The sequence below is a fragment of the Enhydra lutris genome, unplaced genomic scaffold (assembly GCF_002288905.1).
Source record: "Enhydra lutris kenyoni isolate GAN:26980312 unplaced genomic scaffold, ASM228890v2 scaffoldscaffold33, whole genome shotgun sequence".
NCBI classification, from domain to species: Eukaryota; Metazoa; Chordata; class Mammalia; order Carnivora; family Mustelidae; genus Enhydra; species Enhydra lutris.
In genome coordinates, this window is record NW_019154117.1 from 7,916,436 (window position 1) to 7,932,816 (window position 16,381).

At 46.2% G+C, this 16,381-nt stretch overlaps 1 protein-coding gene across 4 annotated transcripts in view; it reads right to left on the bottom strand.

Moving 5' to 3' along the window:
• Positions 1-16,381, bottom strand: part of LOC111153501 (SWI/SNF related, matrix associated, actin dependent regulator of chromatin, subfamily a, member 2) — a 178,109-nt gene that overhangs the window by 127,843 nt on the left and 33,885 nt on the right. For all 4 annotated transcript variants that reach the window (XM_022512561.1, XM_022512558.1, XM_022512559.1 and 1 more), the window contains exons 6-9: positions 12,940-13,066; positions 10,641-10,814; positions 9,362-9,535; positions 6,832-7,002 (exon numbers count right to left, since the gene is read on the bottom strand). In XM_022512561.1, coding sequence (XP_022368269.1) covers positions 6,832-7,002; positions 9,362-9,535; positions 10,641-10,814; positions 12,940-13,066 — 646 coding nt within the window. The remainder of the gene's footprint in view (positions 1-6,831; positions 7,003-9,361; positions 9,536-10,640; positions 10,815-12,939; positions 13,067-16,381) is intronic.

Below are 16,381 nucleotides of genomic sequence, written 5' to 3' on the forward strand. Positions count from 1 at the left end.
GGATAAGCCAATTTCCAGTATCTTGCTAGTGGAACTGCATCACCATCTCAATGAATAGTACATTAAAAAGCTTGAAGGACCATAAATAATGGATTCAGAACCATTCTCAAGGATGGTCTTCTATGAATATACTACTGACTCGCTAGAGCGTTATCTAAAAACCACCCCACCACCAGGCCCTTCCTTTACTGAAAATCCTCTAAACTCTTTTTTAAAATTCTATGTGGTATCAAATTCGAGAAGCAATGTAATATGGGATTTAAGAAACTTGGTTCTGGGACTAGACCACCGGTGTTTGAATCCCAGCTCTGCCGCTCCATACGAGAGACGTGAGCTGTGTGATCTTGAGCAAATCTCTGAGTCTTGGTTCCCTCTTCCGTCAGAAAGGGACAGTACCAATCCCTCCCTCGTCGGGTGGAGGCAGGACTAGGTCATAATTTCAGGATGCACAATCCAAGGCTCCATGAAATATATAAGGCCAGCGTCCATCTCCACAATGTAAAAGATTCGATGCTAGTCCTAGGACCGCTCCTTTATGTCTGCGAGAACTGGCTATAGCACTGCCTGAAGTCAGGGATTTCTGTCTGTTTTTATCATTCGTGCGTCCCCACACCTACAGAGTCCTAGCACATGAAAGGTACTAGGTAAATGTTTGGCGACTGAAGGAAGGGAAGCATCTGGAACAATGCTTTCCACTTAGCACACACTCAGTGGACTCAGTGGGTCATCATTATTGGAATTAGATGACGGTCTATTTGCAAGCCATAAAACAGTTAAGCACACACACACACACACACACACACACACACGGTCTATTTGCAAGCCATAAAACAGTTAAGAACACACACACACACACACACACACACTCTCCTCACCGAACTGTCGCTCTGCGAGAGGTCTCTTGCACGCCCTGAACTTAAACCCAGCCCAGCTGTTATTACATGCGGTGGAAGCCAGGTGGCAGTCTTCTCTATGACAAGAGAGACCATGTTCTCCCATCATGCCTTGGATTCTTTCAGTTGGTGACAATCTCCGGTTCTCACATCAATCTCCGGTGGCTTTATCCTTGCTGCCCAATCCTCCCCCCACAAAACAAAACAAAACGAAACAAAACAAAACAAAACGCTTCCCTTTTCTGGGTTCAAGATTAACTCCAAACAGACTGCGACGGGGGCTACCATGTCTCCCACCACCTGGGGAACATCACATAGTTATCTCCATCCTGCGATCACAAACACGTCCTACACGACCAGCAGAAGCCTGAGCTGGGTTTTTTCCAAGGATCAAAAACAAAACAAAACAATCTGCAGCCCTTCACCCATTAATCAAGAAGTTGGGAACTAATTATGCTGCTGGAGGGAGGGGGGAGGGCCATTCTCGTGGTGATGGGAGGGGATATGGGACACACCACTCAAAACGAAAAACAAGGTGGCTCCCCAATTTCAAAGGTCAAAGCCAATTTAGAGATCCACATGGCAGGCCTCACCAAATTGTGTCTTACCAGCCTCACCCACTACCTGTCTTCTGGCAGAAGCTATAGAAAATAATCAGCAACAGGGATGAGGAGGCAAAGGAATCCCGAGACGGGAAAATCCCATGTAAGCCGAACCCAGGAAAATAAACCCCAGAGGGGCGCTTCACTCCCATTACCATAACGCAGGCCACAGCTTCAATCTGTGAGGAAAACAGTTTTGTACCAATATTTTACAATTTTATAATTTATATTATAGACCTCATTTGACCCCCCAGCAGGGGTTCTTCTCCTCCGCTAAAACAACATACGAAAGTGCGGGCAACTTCAAGGCTCATTCTGTTTCAGGGGAAACCTAAGCATCCAGAAACCACCTGGGTTACTTATACTATCATTTAAGTGGATCTCTGAGCATGAAGACAGGTGATCGGGCAATAAAAAAGATCCAATAAAAAAGATCCAATTGCACATTACTTTGGTTGTACCCTGCAATGAAAGCCAATTCCAACATTTTTGACTCAAGTAACTGGTCAATCCAGTTAAGCAGGACTTTGATCCAAACTTCTGTTTTCACCCATTTTGATACTGGACTAATCAAATGACTGATCACCATGGCACCGCATTCACCTGCCGTTCCTGGTTGTCCCTACACTCAAAATGCCCAGCATTACCTTAGAGCCTTTCAGGGGCGCCTGGGTGGTTCAGTCGGTTAACCATCTGACTCTTGGTTTTGGCTCAGGTCATGATCTCAGGGTTGTGAGATCGAGCCCTGTGCCAGGCTCTGCACTCAGAGCGGAGTCGGCTTGGATTTCTCTCCCTCACCCTCTCTCCCTCCCCTTGCTCGTGCTCTCTGTCTCTCTCTAAAAAATAAAGAAATCTTTGGGGAAAAAAAAAAAAAAGAAAAGAAAAAGAAACTTCTCCTTTCACCTGTGAAATTCTCCTTGCAAGGGAAAATCTTCATCTTGGGGGCAAATGGGAGAGAGAAAAGAATTGAGAAGAACGGGAGAGTGACTTGAATTGACAAGGAATGTCTCAATGACGTCACTACTGTGCCTCTCATGCTTGTCACCAAAAATTATGCCGAGAGGTTTTTCTGATTTGCTGCTATCTAAAAAGGGTAAAAACACACTTCCCGTTGCTCTACTGACCCGTGTAGAATTCTGTGCCAGAAAGAGCCCCCCTCCAAAATGTCACAGTCCTGAGATGTGCTTTATAACAGCATTTGCTGAGAAAGAGAATAAAAGAACTTTCAGAAGGAAGAGCAAACATCATGATGAAAAAAATACTTGGCACAGCGGTCCCCATGGATTCTCTGCTGGTTCCTGTTAGTGTCATGAGTTTCCAAGAAATGTCACACATTCACAACAAGGGTGTATTTCTGTTGGTATATGCTGCATTGGAAGATCTGGAAGAGGGAATTAAATATTTATTTCCGGCCTGAAGTCAACCGCTCAGGAGGCAGAACCCGTGAAGGGACTAGACTTCTCAGTAGGCTGGACGTGGGAGGTGTGTAGGGGGCGGTGAGCCTGGGCTCCTAACCAGAGCTTAAGGAAAAACACCCTAGAGTTGCACAAGGACCACCTGATTACCACCAGAAACCACTGCAAATGAGGGGCCCCACAATTAGAAAATTTTCTGTGTCAGAGCTAGCGAGGGAGGGGTAAGCAGAGTCCAGCAAAAAGGGTAAATCCTCGTTTCCAACCGCATGCCTCAATGGTCAAAGAATCTGTCAATGTCCGAAAAGACATCCTACCCAACGCTTAACTGATCCTAAACTGGGGGGAAAAATGGTAGCCAAACATTTATTCTCTTGACATCATCGCAAATATATAACATGGGAAAAAAGAAGATTTTATTAAAAAAAAAAAACCCTTGGAACCACGTTTCAAACAATTGCTAGCCTATGTTTATACCACAGAATTGTTTGGTAAAATAACTACTATTTACTGAGCATTTACTATGTGCCCAGGTACCTTCTAAATGCTCTAAATACATTTGGCCACGTAATCCCATCACCTCCTCACAGATCAGGAGACTGAAGCACCAGGCAACCAGTCTTTTAAGGAAATATTCTATAAGGGAACAAAAGCAAATCAGTAGGGTATGTTTTCTGATGCAGTGAGGAACTTAGAAGTTTGCAGACAGACCTGAGTTCTTGGGCGGTGGCCCAATTTTCTACATCAGCACACTCAAGCCTATCTGTGCACACCCTTGTGGCTTTATTATCCCCGTGCCCTTTTTCATCCTGTAGTTCAGCCTGCAGATGTTAGAGAACAATCAAGAGAAGAGGACAGAGACCTCAAGGTCATGCTGAGGGCACGTCGGAGTCCATTAATCCTGTCGCCCAGCAAAAGCTGGTTTCACATAATGGATATTTCACTACTTTGCAAATTACTCCTCCTCGAACACCTAGGTAGAGACACATAGTTCGCTTCCTTTTCCTCCACTTCAAGGGCATTAATGGAAGAGCGGGCTGAGAGCAGTAAGTTCCAGAATGACTTATAAACGTGTACTTCGCAGCAGCGGCTCTCATGGCGAGAACAGAGGCGCAAACACGCTCATGGCAGGTTTAAGGAAACCCACTCTCCTGGTCAGCAACAACAAGGAAACGCAATACACTTCCCCAGAAAAAGAGACACCTTCTTGGTTACACAGGCGCAATATTAAAAAAAAAAAAAAAATTAATCCTTTTCCAGTGAAATCCCAAGTTCAACCGATAACATGTTGGACAGAGGTGCCTGTGGCCCAGCTGCCCCTACACCTGTTGTCACAGCACAGCTCTGTCGGTCCAGTGGGTCACGAGAAACAAAGGCTTATTTAGGCCTTACTTAATCGCAAAAAACATACTCTAGATAGGCACAGCATCATATTCGGTTCTGTGGGAAGAGCTGAAGGGGTCAGTGATGACTATTTAAGCTTCTGAACACGACCGTCCTCCCCAGCAGAGAAACTGCAACAAACCACCCTCAATCATTCACTCTAACGAAGGGAAGAACGACAGATAATCCAGACTGTCCAATAATCAGCTTTTGAAAGCAACCATTTTCTTTGCACTTGAATAAAGGTGCATCTGGAATTAGGTAACTCGCTTTGAACCAAATCTCAAAGCCCCGGGAAAGAGATGGTTTTCAGGAAGGACTGGAGGTAGTGGGGGGTGGGAAGGACCAGGTCTCTTTGGTTTCCTTCCTCATCCCATCCGTCCCAGCAAGAAGGCTCTAGAAGGAAATCCTGCCTGTGCTCCTAGGCCCTGCTGAGGGCAGGGCGAGCTCAAACGCTAGGGAAAAGCACACCAGGGAAGAGGCAGAGCTGATGATAAAGTCATGATTCTGCACATCCAGTCACGTGAGATAACCAGAGGGAGCCCCCTGGAGCATCCTGTCCGGCAGAGGGGAGCAGGACTGGCTTTGGGATGGAGCATTCATTTGCCAGGAAATCAGGCTCCCTCCCCCCAAGTTTGGCTCCCAGTCTTCCTTCACAGCGTTCATCACGGTTTACGATGATCTCTTTGGGTGTGTGTTTGATCAATGTCTGTCTGTCTCTCGCTCTCTGGTGGGACTGAGAGAGGGCAAGTGTACTCTTCCTCCACATCTCCCTCCTCCTCCCCAGCACTGAGCCCTCTGCCTGGCTCACGGTAACCGTCCAGGTAGTATGTGCCAGACGAATGGATAAAGAGAAAGAGTATCTGCCATTGGCAAACCCAAAGGCAGGGGTTGGGAAGTAGAGTCTAGAGATCACGTGGAGTTGGCAGCACCAGGAAAAATGTTATGACAGGTTCCTGCCTTGTACGGATTAACCGAAAATACAGGCGCAATCACTATCACTCAATGATATATCCTTCTTTGCCGACGATGATATACCATCTAATATCATGACAGGAATCCAGTAATTATAAGCCAGAAACACAAATCTGGGCCATTAGCTTTTAATCACACACAAAAAGTAGAATCCGAACTTCAGTACCGAAAACACCAACGGTGACCTTTTGTGGTAACCTGTGCAAAAGACCTCTCCGCATTAGGAAAAGCGAAAACCGTCACTTCACGGGGTCCCCTCGTGGAATGTTACAGAATCCCACCTGTTTGCCCATGTGCTCTCTCCTCACTCTGAACACATCCTTTTAAGCTAGAATTTGGGAGCTGGAATTCTGCAAAGTCTGTAATGCTACCTTGACAAGAAAATGAGGTATTTCTCACCGACAAAATTGTCTAAATCTGAGCCCTGAGTCATCCCTTGTTCATCTTCACAATGCAGGAAGCGATCTTATACCAAAGGAGTCAGGGGCAAGGAGGCGCCTTCTCCATCATTCATCCCCCCACCCTTAATTACGAAGCAGGTATGAGGATTCAGGAGCCATGAAATTAATTATTTTTTTGAAAAACATTTTGTTCAGTGATTCAGTGCAGAGAATACATGATGAACGCCACCCAGCCTGGCTCCTCACGACCCGATGAAGACTTCCTGGTTCCCGTGGACGTTGGGCATCCAGGCCACTCAGGATCCGCCATAAAAACCAAATATGAACCAAGAACCAAACCAAACCAAACCACTCAAGCTTCCAAGAGGACCTACATTCACAGGTTGACCCGGGCCATTTATACCTGCATCGACATTACAACAGCCGCAGAGCTCAGAGTCTAAATCTCATCCTTCCCTTTCCACGCTGATTAGGTTCTACTTTACACGAAACCATTTACTGTCCTCTGTCACGACCGAAAACCCTGGTCTGCCCACTCACCTTAGCACCACAACAGGGCAGCTGAACTGAACACACCATTTGGGCATTGCTGTCCGTCCGAACAAACAGGCTCAAACAGGCTCTGACTGTACCCCAGAGCCATCTCTCACCCCTTCCTTGGGTTCTTTCCAATGGCACTCTGCCTTTTCCGCTCCATTTTCAAGGCCCTGCCACACCGGTATTAACCTCAAGCAAACACGTATGTGGGCCCATGTTTTTCCTTTTTCTATTGACCATGTACGCTTCATTTTGAAATACGCTATGGAACAAGGAAACACGGACTGGAGTGTTTCAGTTCACTTCCTACCCCTTACATGCTCATCTCCTACATCCCCTCTGGTGTGCCTGGCTCCCTCCCTCACACCATTGTGCCTGGCTCCCTCCCTCACACCGTTGTGCCTGATTCCCTCCCTCACACCGTTGTGCGTGATTCCCTCCCTCACACCGTTGTGCCTGATTCCCTCCCTCACACCGTGCCGCCCACTGTTGTAAGCATTTTTTGCAACTCGGTCACCTGAATCTTTCACCAGGTCAGGAAGGAGTGCGTATGAAAGAGTCCTCGAGTGGCCCCTGCCCATACGCACAGCCCCCCCACCAACTCGGCTGCCGCCATCAGGGCACTCACCTTCTTCCTCCTCCTCCTCTTCTTCTTCTCTTTCGCTGCTTGGGCTTGCTTGTGCTCCCAGACCAGGTTGGTCAGGTTGGCCACATACTCATCGGTCTGCTGCAGAAGGTAAGCTAAACGCCGGTCTTTCTTTTGATCGATCAGTTTTCTGTAGCCCTCTTCATCTTCAGCCTATTAAGGAAAGAAGGACATGATGAGAGCACAGCAAAGATGTACACAGCTCCACTCTCCCCTCAGCGCTCCCCATCACCGTCTGAACGGACGGCTGGTAGGCGCCGTGAACTGAATGACCCAGGCTGCGGGAGTGACTATGTGCAGTGCAGGATGGTCGGGGTGGGGGGGGGCATGCCTGGGAGTGCATTGCCCACCCGAGTCCCAGGACATGGGCTCTGCGGCAAAGTCAGGACCCAAAACAACACTATTTACCAGTGCGGGCAAGCACTTTGACTCAGCTCTGTGTTTTTCTAGGTTTCTTTGCCCAAAACAAAAAGAGAGAGAAAGATGCTAAAATTTTCCAATTCATCATCCAGAGTGTATCCTTCACTTGGAAGCATGGAAATTCTCAAGAATAACCCAAAGTGGAGAGAGGAGTATAGTCTGTCAGGTAACCAACACCAAGCAACCCAAATGAACTCATGATGACTCCCGTCTCACCGCCACCCTTCCTGCAGCTCCTCTCCCTGGGCCCAAACTGGGCCACCCTGCAGCCAAGTCCAGACATTTCATTGTTTCATTCGGAAACATTTCAGTAGGAAACATTTCATCAAGAACTTCTAAGGGCAAAGACCCAAATGGACTTTGACAAGTGTAACTTCTTGTATGTAAAAGCATGACAAACCGGGCGGTTGACAGGAAATGTCAGATCTGGGGGGACTTTGGTCACAGGCTGGCAGGGCGGGCCTAAGTGACCATAGGCAAGGCGTTTAGCACCCAGAGTCTGATACTGCTGAGTGATAAAACAGATTCAGTCATTTCCACCTCTACCTCCCATTAAGCAACATCATGGGGTTAAATGCCATAAAAACTGATGTCCTTGGAGCCATTGCAGGAGAAATCTTTTTTATACGTCCCAATAGAAGGACATCCCAGAATATTTTCCTCGTGTGACTCAGGATAAAAGGGACATGTCACAAAATCCTCCAGAGGCCAGGGCACCGCAGCCCAGCCAAGGATCTTCTGTCCAGGGGCGTCACTCCAGTGTCTCCCCGAGTGACAGGCGTTTTATCACTCGGTCTAGCTGCTGTCTGCCCCGTGGATGAGCAGGAACCCCAAATGCTATTATAACTCTAATTGCTTTTGGTTATGGTTGATCTCACTTGAAGAAAGAGTGATAAAAAACTTCAGTTTCTCTGTTATCTCTATATTCCATCATTTAATTGCAAAAATTAATGATTTGCAAATGCCTAATCATTAGTGTCAAGCCAATCTGTTACTGAGGTTCTAATATAGTTTCACTCCAGCTGAATCAGACAAATCTGCTTCGTACTCAGATCCCTAGAAAAGGGCCTCCCTGGCTGGGTAGAGATCTCGTGGACAGTCTTCTCCTTCCCGGGGTAAAAAAAATGGGAGGGGGGAAGGGAGGTAGGAGAAGATGACAAGATTTAGTGTACCTGGATGCACAGCCTTTTGAAATATGCTTACTCTCTGGAATCCAAAAAAGGTAATGAAAACAAAATGCAAACCACCGGACCACCAAAGAAGACAGCGTCACCTGGAATTTTCCAGGGACGTAATTAGGGGTCAAGGCTAACGATTTCATCTCCTCCCATAGTCTGGCATTATGTCCCAGATAGATAGGTCTCCTATCATTATAGATCACACAGACTTTTCTAAAATCCACAGTGTGCTCTGAGGTCCAATTCCAAAAACAAATGGTCAATAAAATCAGACACCCAGGCCAGCGATGTGAACCATCCCTTCTGGATTTATCTCCCCATTAAAAAAACAAGAGCACAAAGGTAATGATCCATGAAGAGAATCTGACAATAACACAGCCATAACCAAAAAAGTGACATTTCAAAATTAACTTAAAAATCACTTTTTATACTAGAAGGGAGAAATTTCTACCATTAAAAAAAAGGGTGGGGGGTTAAGCACTAGGGGTTTCAAGAAACGGACCTTCTTTGAGTCCAGACACAAGTTAATGACACATTTGCTCAAAACAACTTGTGTCCTTAGTCTCAAAGAGGCACTATTTTAATAAGAACAATCCTATCAGTCCTTCCAGGTCTAGTTGTTAAATGCCCTGCAAACTGTGGTGCCTGCCTCGATGGGAGACGCTATATTCTGCACAGCAAGGCCACCCCAGGACACGGAAATATTACATAGCCGTCAGCTGTGGCCCTGGGTTTTCGGCATGCATTGTCCAGGACGGAGATGTTTTTACTCTTTCTGTAGGAAGTTCAAAGGGACGTGTTCATATATTTGACAAGCTGCTTTTACCCACTCTTGAGATGGTGTATTTAACCTTCTCAATACAGGTGCACACGGGAACCCCACCGCCCGTGGTCCCCGCAGGCGAGCCCCTTACCATCAGTCTCCGCATTCTCTCCTTTTCGATCCGTTCCGTCTCTTTTTTCTGCTCTCTTTCCGTGTTGGCATGCCAAGTTGCCACTGCTTTGGACAGCTTCTGGATCTTCCCGGCCACAGACCGATGGTACTCCTTAAAATCTTTTGCGTGCTGCAGAATGCTGTTGAGGTACTCCTATAGGACCCGAACGGAGGAGGGAAAACGATCCTTAAAGCCTACTTCCCAATGTCATCTGAGGTTTCCGTGGAGCCCAAGAAAACACTCAGGGTGTCTTTCACAACGGCAGAAGACTAGAATCTTCTGTGGTGCAGGTGCCCTGGGATGTCTCTTGGTAGATGAGCTGCGCGATTTGGGGCTATTGGGAAAAATAGCCTCTGGGAGGAGGCGCCAGCTTGTAAGGGAAGCCTCTAGGACCTCGAGGATAGGGCCTCGTGAAAACTGCAAGATCAGGGACAGAAGCCTGCAAAATGGGTGAGGATAAGACTGAAAGCAAACCACCCTCCCATCAACCCAAGGAAGCCGGCCATTTCGAGGGAGAACAGGTCATAAAAGTGATGCCTCCTTCTGCTTTAACTCAGATGTCTTAGGACCGCGACTTGAAATACCGTGGAGGGGCAGCTGAACTCGCCGCAGAGGGTTTGGAGCCGTTTTTTAAAGACAGGAGAGGAAACGTGTACCCATGAACGTCTAACATTTTTCAAAATGAAACGAAGCCGGGCACTAAATGAAGCCCAGGAAAACAAGCACAATGTATGGGATCGCATCGCAAAATCAGATCCGCCATCAAACGACTTCCAAACGCCTAGAAAAGGGCTGTTTTAAAATATCTGCCCCTAGGAGACCTCCAGCTGGGCCCTGGAAAAGCCCAGGAGACTGTATTTATATTTGCTGTAAAAATAACCGTTTGCTCTCTTCTTTCCTTTTCCAAGTTCCCACTCCGGGGGCCTTTGCCCTCCGGCAACCCGCCCGCGCCCACTCAGCAGGCAGGTGCAGGAGGGATGGTGAGGAGGACGCCTGCCTGGTATCCAGAAGGCAGGGTCCTCCACCTCATCCCAGCCACAGGAGGCCGTGGACAGGCCACCCACCTCCCCGGCGTGGCCTGTTCTCCCCTCCTGTTCCTTGGGGCGGTCGGCCTACTGCAGCTCCAGGGAACCTTTTGCTCTGCCATGTTCCCACTGCCCAGCCCCGTGGTCTGTTCTCCAGTCCTCCTGCCTCCGCCAGAGGGCTCAGTCGGGGCGTCTCTGCCACTGTGGGGACGCAGGGTCCAGGCCCCCAGTACCTGGTGCTTCTGCCGGCGCTTCCTCTCCTGCTCAATCTTCTGTTGCTTCTCCAGTTTCTCGGTCATGCGGGCCTCCCGAAGGGTCTGGCGCTTGCTCCGCTTGTAGGCTTTGGAGTTGAGGGCTGTCTCCAGGGTTGTGTCCCGTCGCATGCAGGCCACCACCTCCTGTCTCAGCTGTCAAGGGGCGGGGGGGAAGAGTGGTTGGAGAGCCTGTCCCCAGATGCAAGGCCCTGCCCTGCTCTAGCTCCCGGTTAGTGGAGGCACACGGCGGACTCTAGAAGGTGTGGCACCACAGGTGGCCTTTTTGTAAATGAAGGGACTACACCATGCGAAATCTATGGGGTATTTTCAAAGATGGCATAAGTTTTCTTTCCAAGACATTCAGATCAGGGGACACACACACACACACACACACACACACACAGAGACACACAGACACACACAAACTTACAGCACTGTTAACACTAAAAAAAACCAGACACTGACTTGAGTTTTAAATAAATTCATTCATTCTGCTTAATTATTCTAATGGTATTAATTAGCTAATGATCTTCTGAAATATTTGACTTCATTTTAAGTGCCACAGTAACATTCTCTTTGTGTCTAAAGATTAACTTGAATGCTGCTCTGTTAAAAAAAAGAGTGGAGAAATGACTTCCTATTCGCATACAGGAGCTGCAGGCACTCACCCAGTATTAGTTCAATGTTCATGCTCATACAGACGACGGGAAGCACTGGCGCTGACTTCCCTCACCCCCAATAATGATATTCTTGGAGATATTTACATTTTACACTATATCATGGAGTTCCTTTAGATCATCATTAATATGATGTCTTTTTTTTTTTTAAGATTTTATTTATTTACTTGACAGAGAGAGAGAGACACAGCAAGAGAGGGAACACAAGCAGGGAGAGTGGGAGAGGGAGAAACAGGGAGCCCGATGCGAGGCTCGATCCCAGGACCCTGGGATCATGACCTGAGCCGAAGGCAGACAGACGCTTAATTACTGAGCCACCCAGGGGCCCCTAGATTATCATCAATATGATGTCCTATCCACGTTGTATATTATGTGGTGGCAGCCGGGGATGGGGTAGGAATATACATTAAAATGATAATTTCATTGAACCTCAACTCAGCATCAATTACAGTTAGTTCACTGGGAAGCTTCATAGATCATGGATTTTTCTATAATATCAAGAAAAAAGTCAGAGACCAGTAAGAGTCTGGCATAGTGAAGCGAATCTGACTATAATCTCACTTGTGAAAATATGCTTGGTTATTAATCATTTAACAATACTGGATCAAGCACTTTATCAATGTGTTGTAGGACGTCACCTATAAGAAAGGAAGTGAGTAGGACCCAGAGCCTTTTATTTTCTTTCTTTTCGACTTCCAGCTGAAATCTACTATGGCCAGCTGGCACCCCACCACCACAGACATTATAACCAAGAGGGCAAATGCACTCCCGGGTTCATGGGACAGTAGCAAGTGGGGTAGCTTTGCGATTTCAGTCACTTCCTGCAACAGACCGAGTCATGCAATTCAATACTTCCAAACTACTTTCATTCATTAATAATTCATTTTACACGCCCTGAGACTTTCACCAAGTCAACCCATCCGCCTGAGGAGCACACGTCCCTCTTCCCCTTTGGCTTAAATGAGGCAGTGCGAGGATCGGGCGACCCGCACCTGTTGGCTCCACAAAGCAAAATTCATGGTCGTAACAATTCGCTCTCCTTCATTTCTCTAGTAACTGAGATGATGAAACAGCTCATGGCGCTAGCTCTGATTCTCCAGCGACCACTAAGGAAGAACAGAGACGATCATCGACGATCAGTCACCATGTGGGGGCCTGATGGGGTCAAAGGGTTTTACATGTTTCTTTAAATGATGAGTTATTCATTTCGCAGAGTGGCTATCATATTTGTTAAAATTATTTTCGTCATCACGGCTCAGATTTTACATTCGTGTTTACAAAAGCGGCTCTGGTCCTGCTCTCCCACCTTCTTGCTGGGAAGCTATCCCATTCATTCTCGAGGTTTCATCTACGATAACAAAATGCCATTACTCTGACTTTGGAAACCATAATAAGCCGGCGGGGGGGGGGGGGGGATGTCTCTGATATACAGAAGCAAAAAAAAAAAAAATAATAATAAACAATTCAGTCTTCATTACTTTGAGCTCTATGCAGGTGGTCTAAAAGATACACTGTTTTACTAAGTTTCTATCTTTGTAACAATATTGAACAGACGTACATCTATTTCCTATGTCTCAGATTCGCTGGGGAAAAGGCATTACCTGACGCTGAAAATTGAGTAACCGAAGTGCTTTCAGTTCCACCGTTGCTTTGGTTCGTAAATCTGGTGGCAAAGAGCCAGGCAGATTTTCCAGTTCTTGTATCCTATGTGCTATGCGAGCCTGGAGCCTAGAGGAGACAATGACATGAGGGAAGGGGGAGGTGGAAATACACATTACGATTTAGCCTTAATGATAAATGAGAGCCCTCAGTGGGTCTAAGTTCCTGGCAAGACACATTCTAGACATCGCCGGCCGGCCGATTTCTGACACCCAACTAGAGTTTCTGATGTTAAACAGAGAAAAGCTACCTTCGCATGAATGCAGACAGGTGCTACGTGTTACGGGACACTCTGACCTTCTTCACTGACCTCTCTCTAACACCCACAAGAAGGGCTCGTGATATACCGAGGAGGGAAGTCAAGTGTCACAGCTCGCCTTGAACAGAGAGAAAACGAGAAACAGGACGGCGGGATTGGCTCCCGAACGCCCCGCTGGTCAGAGTGCAGAACTTGAGATCGCTTCCTAAGTTCTAGGCCTGCCCCAGGCAACCGGGCCATTTGCCCTCCTTGCCAAGACGCTGATGACAACAGCCGTTAAAGCTGAGTGAACAAGGGCCCTTTTAGGTGCTGCTGAGGCCACAGAAATCAGCCAACCCAAAACATTCAGAGAGAGCCCTGCCAACCACAACCACTTCCTCTGTGAGCCCGGCTTGTCTGAAAAAAGAAGAGGCAAATTAGGCATTTTTAAAAATCAGGGTTGGGGCAGCAGAGGATGGTAAAGTAACAGTGTTTAAAAACTGCGAATTTCTGGGGCGCCTGGGTGGCTCAGTCGGTTAAGCATCCGGCTTGGGCTCGGGTTATGATCTCAGGGTCCTGGGATTGAGCCCCGCATTGGGCTCCCTGCTCAGCGGGGAGCCTGCTTCTCCCTCTCCTGCTCCCCGTGTGTGCTCTCTCTCGCTTGCTCTCTCTGCCAAATAAATAAATAAAACCTTTAAAAAAATAAAAAATAAAAACTATGAATTTCTAGAGAAGGATTGCTGTGGATTCTCATCTCAGACATCCTCGAAAATATAACTGCAGGCCCTTCTTCATAATAAAGGCAGAACAGAAGAGAAAAGACATCCCACTTTCTTCACTCAGTTGGGATACTTTTACCGTTACCCATATACACTGGCTTCAGGTTCGCCTGGATCCTGTCCTTACAAATAATTACATGCCATTTAAATCTATTTTTAGAACTACCTCCCTCCAAACTTGGGGCAGGAGCGTCGTGGAATAGATTTCATGGAGAACAGTAAAAGGCAGTAAGTTAAACTAAGTTAACACTCACTACACTAAGGTGTAGCTAATGCACAATTTTAATTCTTCCTCCCTCCCTCTCTCCTTCTGTCTCTGTCTCGGTCACACACACGCACACATGCACGCACACACGCACCCCTACAAGGTCAATGTTACAATGGTCCCATCCTCCTGATGAAAAAATTCAGGTTTGGAGAGAGCAAGCAACAGGCAGACTTCACAGAGCTAGTGAAGGAGGGAGCCCAGACAGGAGCCCTCATTTGCCTGACTCCCCACAGTGACACCCTAGATAACGAATATCCACTTCCTAACTGCAGCGTTGGGACCTTCAACTATAAAAGTTGATAATTAAAGGTTTTTGTAAAAATTCATATTATGTGGGGCGCCTGGCTGGCTCAGTCGGTGGAGGCTGCGATATTTGGTCTCAGGGTTGTAAGTTCAAGCCCCATGTTGGGTGTAGAGATTACTTAAAAAATAAAACCTTAAAAAAAAAAAGTAAAATAACTAAACACAAATCTGTCTCATGGTTTTGTCAGCTTTTAAGATGCTGTGTGTTAACACGGAAAAGTAAAATCTTGTCTGACCTAGATGTCACAAAATATCGTAACACTTCAATGAGCCCAAACATCAAAATGAATAATTTAAAAAACAAAAACAAAAAACTAATAGCTGTTTGCTCTGGTAGAAAAGGGAATGGGATTTTTTTCAAAACTCCAAAAATGATAGTAAGAGAAACACATCATTTTTTTCACTGACTTCACTGCAAACAATATTATGACAGATTCCTATCTTATTTGGTACACACACATTATTAATTCTGATTTCCTGACTGATTCATCGTCATAATGTGCTATTAGTAGTGCTGTCATCGCCACCGTGCTGTTGTTTCTACTGTATGTGCCAACACGAGCAACCACACCTCTAAGTGGCGCTCTCTCTCCTCTTTGCAACAGACTAAACATCTGCGAGTGCACACTACAACAGTAAACTTCCATCAGTTTTGAAATTTAAAAAAAAAAAATAAATAAAATAAAAAATAAACTTCCACCATTTTCCTCTTTTTATCAGATTGTTCAGACTTACCTGACATTCTTTTACATTCCTATTGATACTCATGGGATCGTTATCATTTTTTTAAAAAGATTTTATTTATTCATTTGACAGACAGAGATCACAAGTAGGCAGAGAGGCAGGCAGAGAGAGAGGAGGAAGCAGGCTCCTTGCTGAGCAGAGAGCCCGATGCAGGGCTCGATCCCAGGACCCTGGGATCATGACCTGAGCCGAAGGCAGAGGCTTAACCCACTGAGCCACCCAGGCACCTCTACCATGTTTTTTTTTTTTTTTTTTTTTAATTTTTATTTTATTTTTCACTGTAGGAACAAAGGTCCATTTCATTTGTCCAATTCAATTTTTTAAATAGTGACGTAGCCCCAAATCTCCAATTATAGCCAAAGATGATGCATCTTAACTACAAGTTTGATAGAAAAACCTACTACTTTTTTTTAAAATATGTAATTTATTATTTTTATTTTTTTTAAAAGATTTTATTTATTTATTTATTTATTTATTTATTTGACAGAGAGAGATCACAGTAGGCAGAGAAGCAGGCAGAGAGAGAGGGAGAAGCAGGCTCCCCGCTGAGCAGAGAGCCTGATGCAGGGCTCGATCCTAGAACCCTGGGATCATGACCTGAGCTGAAGGCAGAGGCTTTAACCCACTGAGCCACCCAGGTGCCCCCAAATATGTAATTTAAATAGGAAAATAAAAACCCTGAAGAGAACAACTTTATTCATGCAGAAACGAAGGCCATATTATAGGAAAATTAGTGATGAGAGCCAGTGATTTCATCAGGCTACTTCCCTGGTTCTAGATTGACTGTAGACCTTTTTCATCTGAATATCCCAGAACTCCAACCATCCTTGGTTTTCTGGTTTCCTCTCTTTGACAAAGTGGGTCAGGTGCGAAATTAGAGGCATAGCTGCTTTTCCTTAATCTTCCAAAGGTCTGTGGAAATAGGACTAAACAAATAATCTTAGGAAAACAGGGCTGAGAGCACCGAGATTAAGTCACAGGGACTGGGAAGGGATGGAGGAAGGTGGGGAGTCGAGAAGGTGGGAGCTGGTGCGGGGGCAGGGGACTTCTTC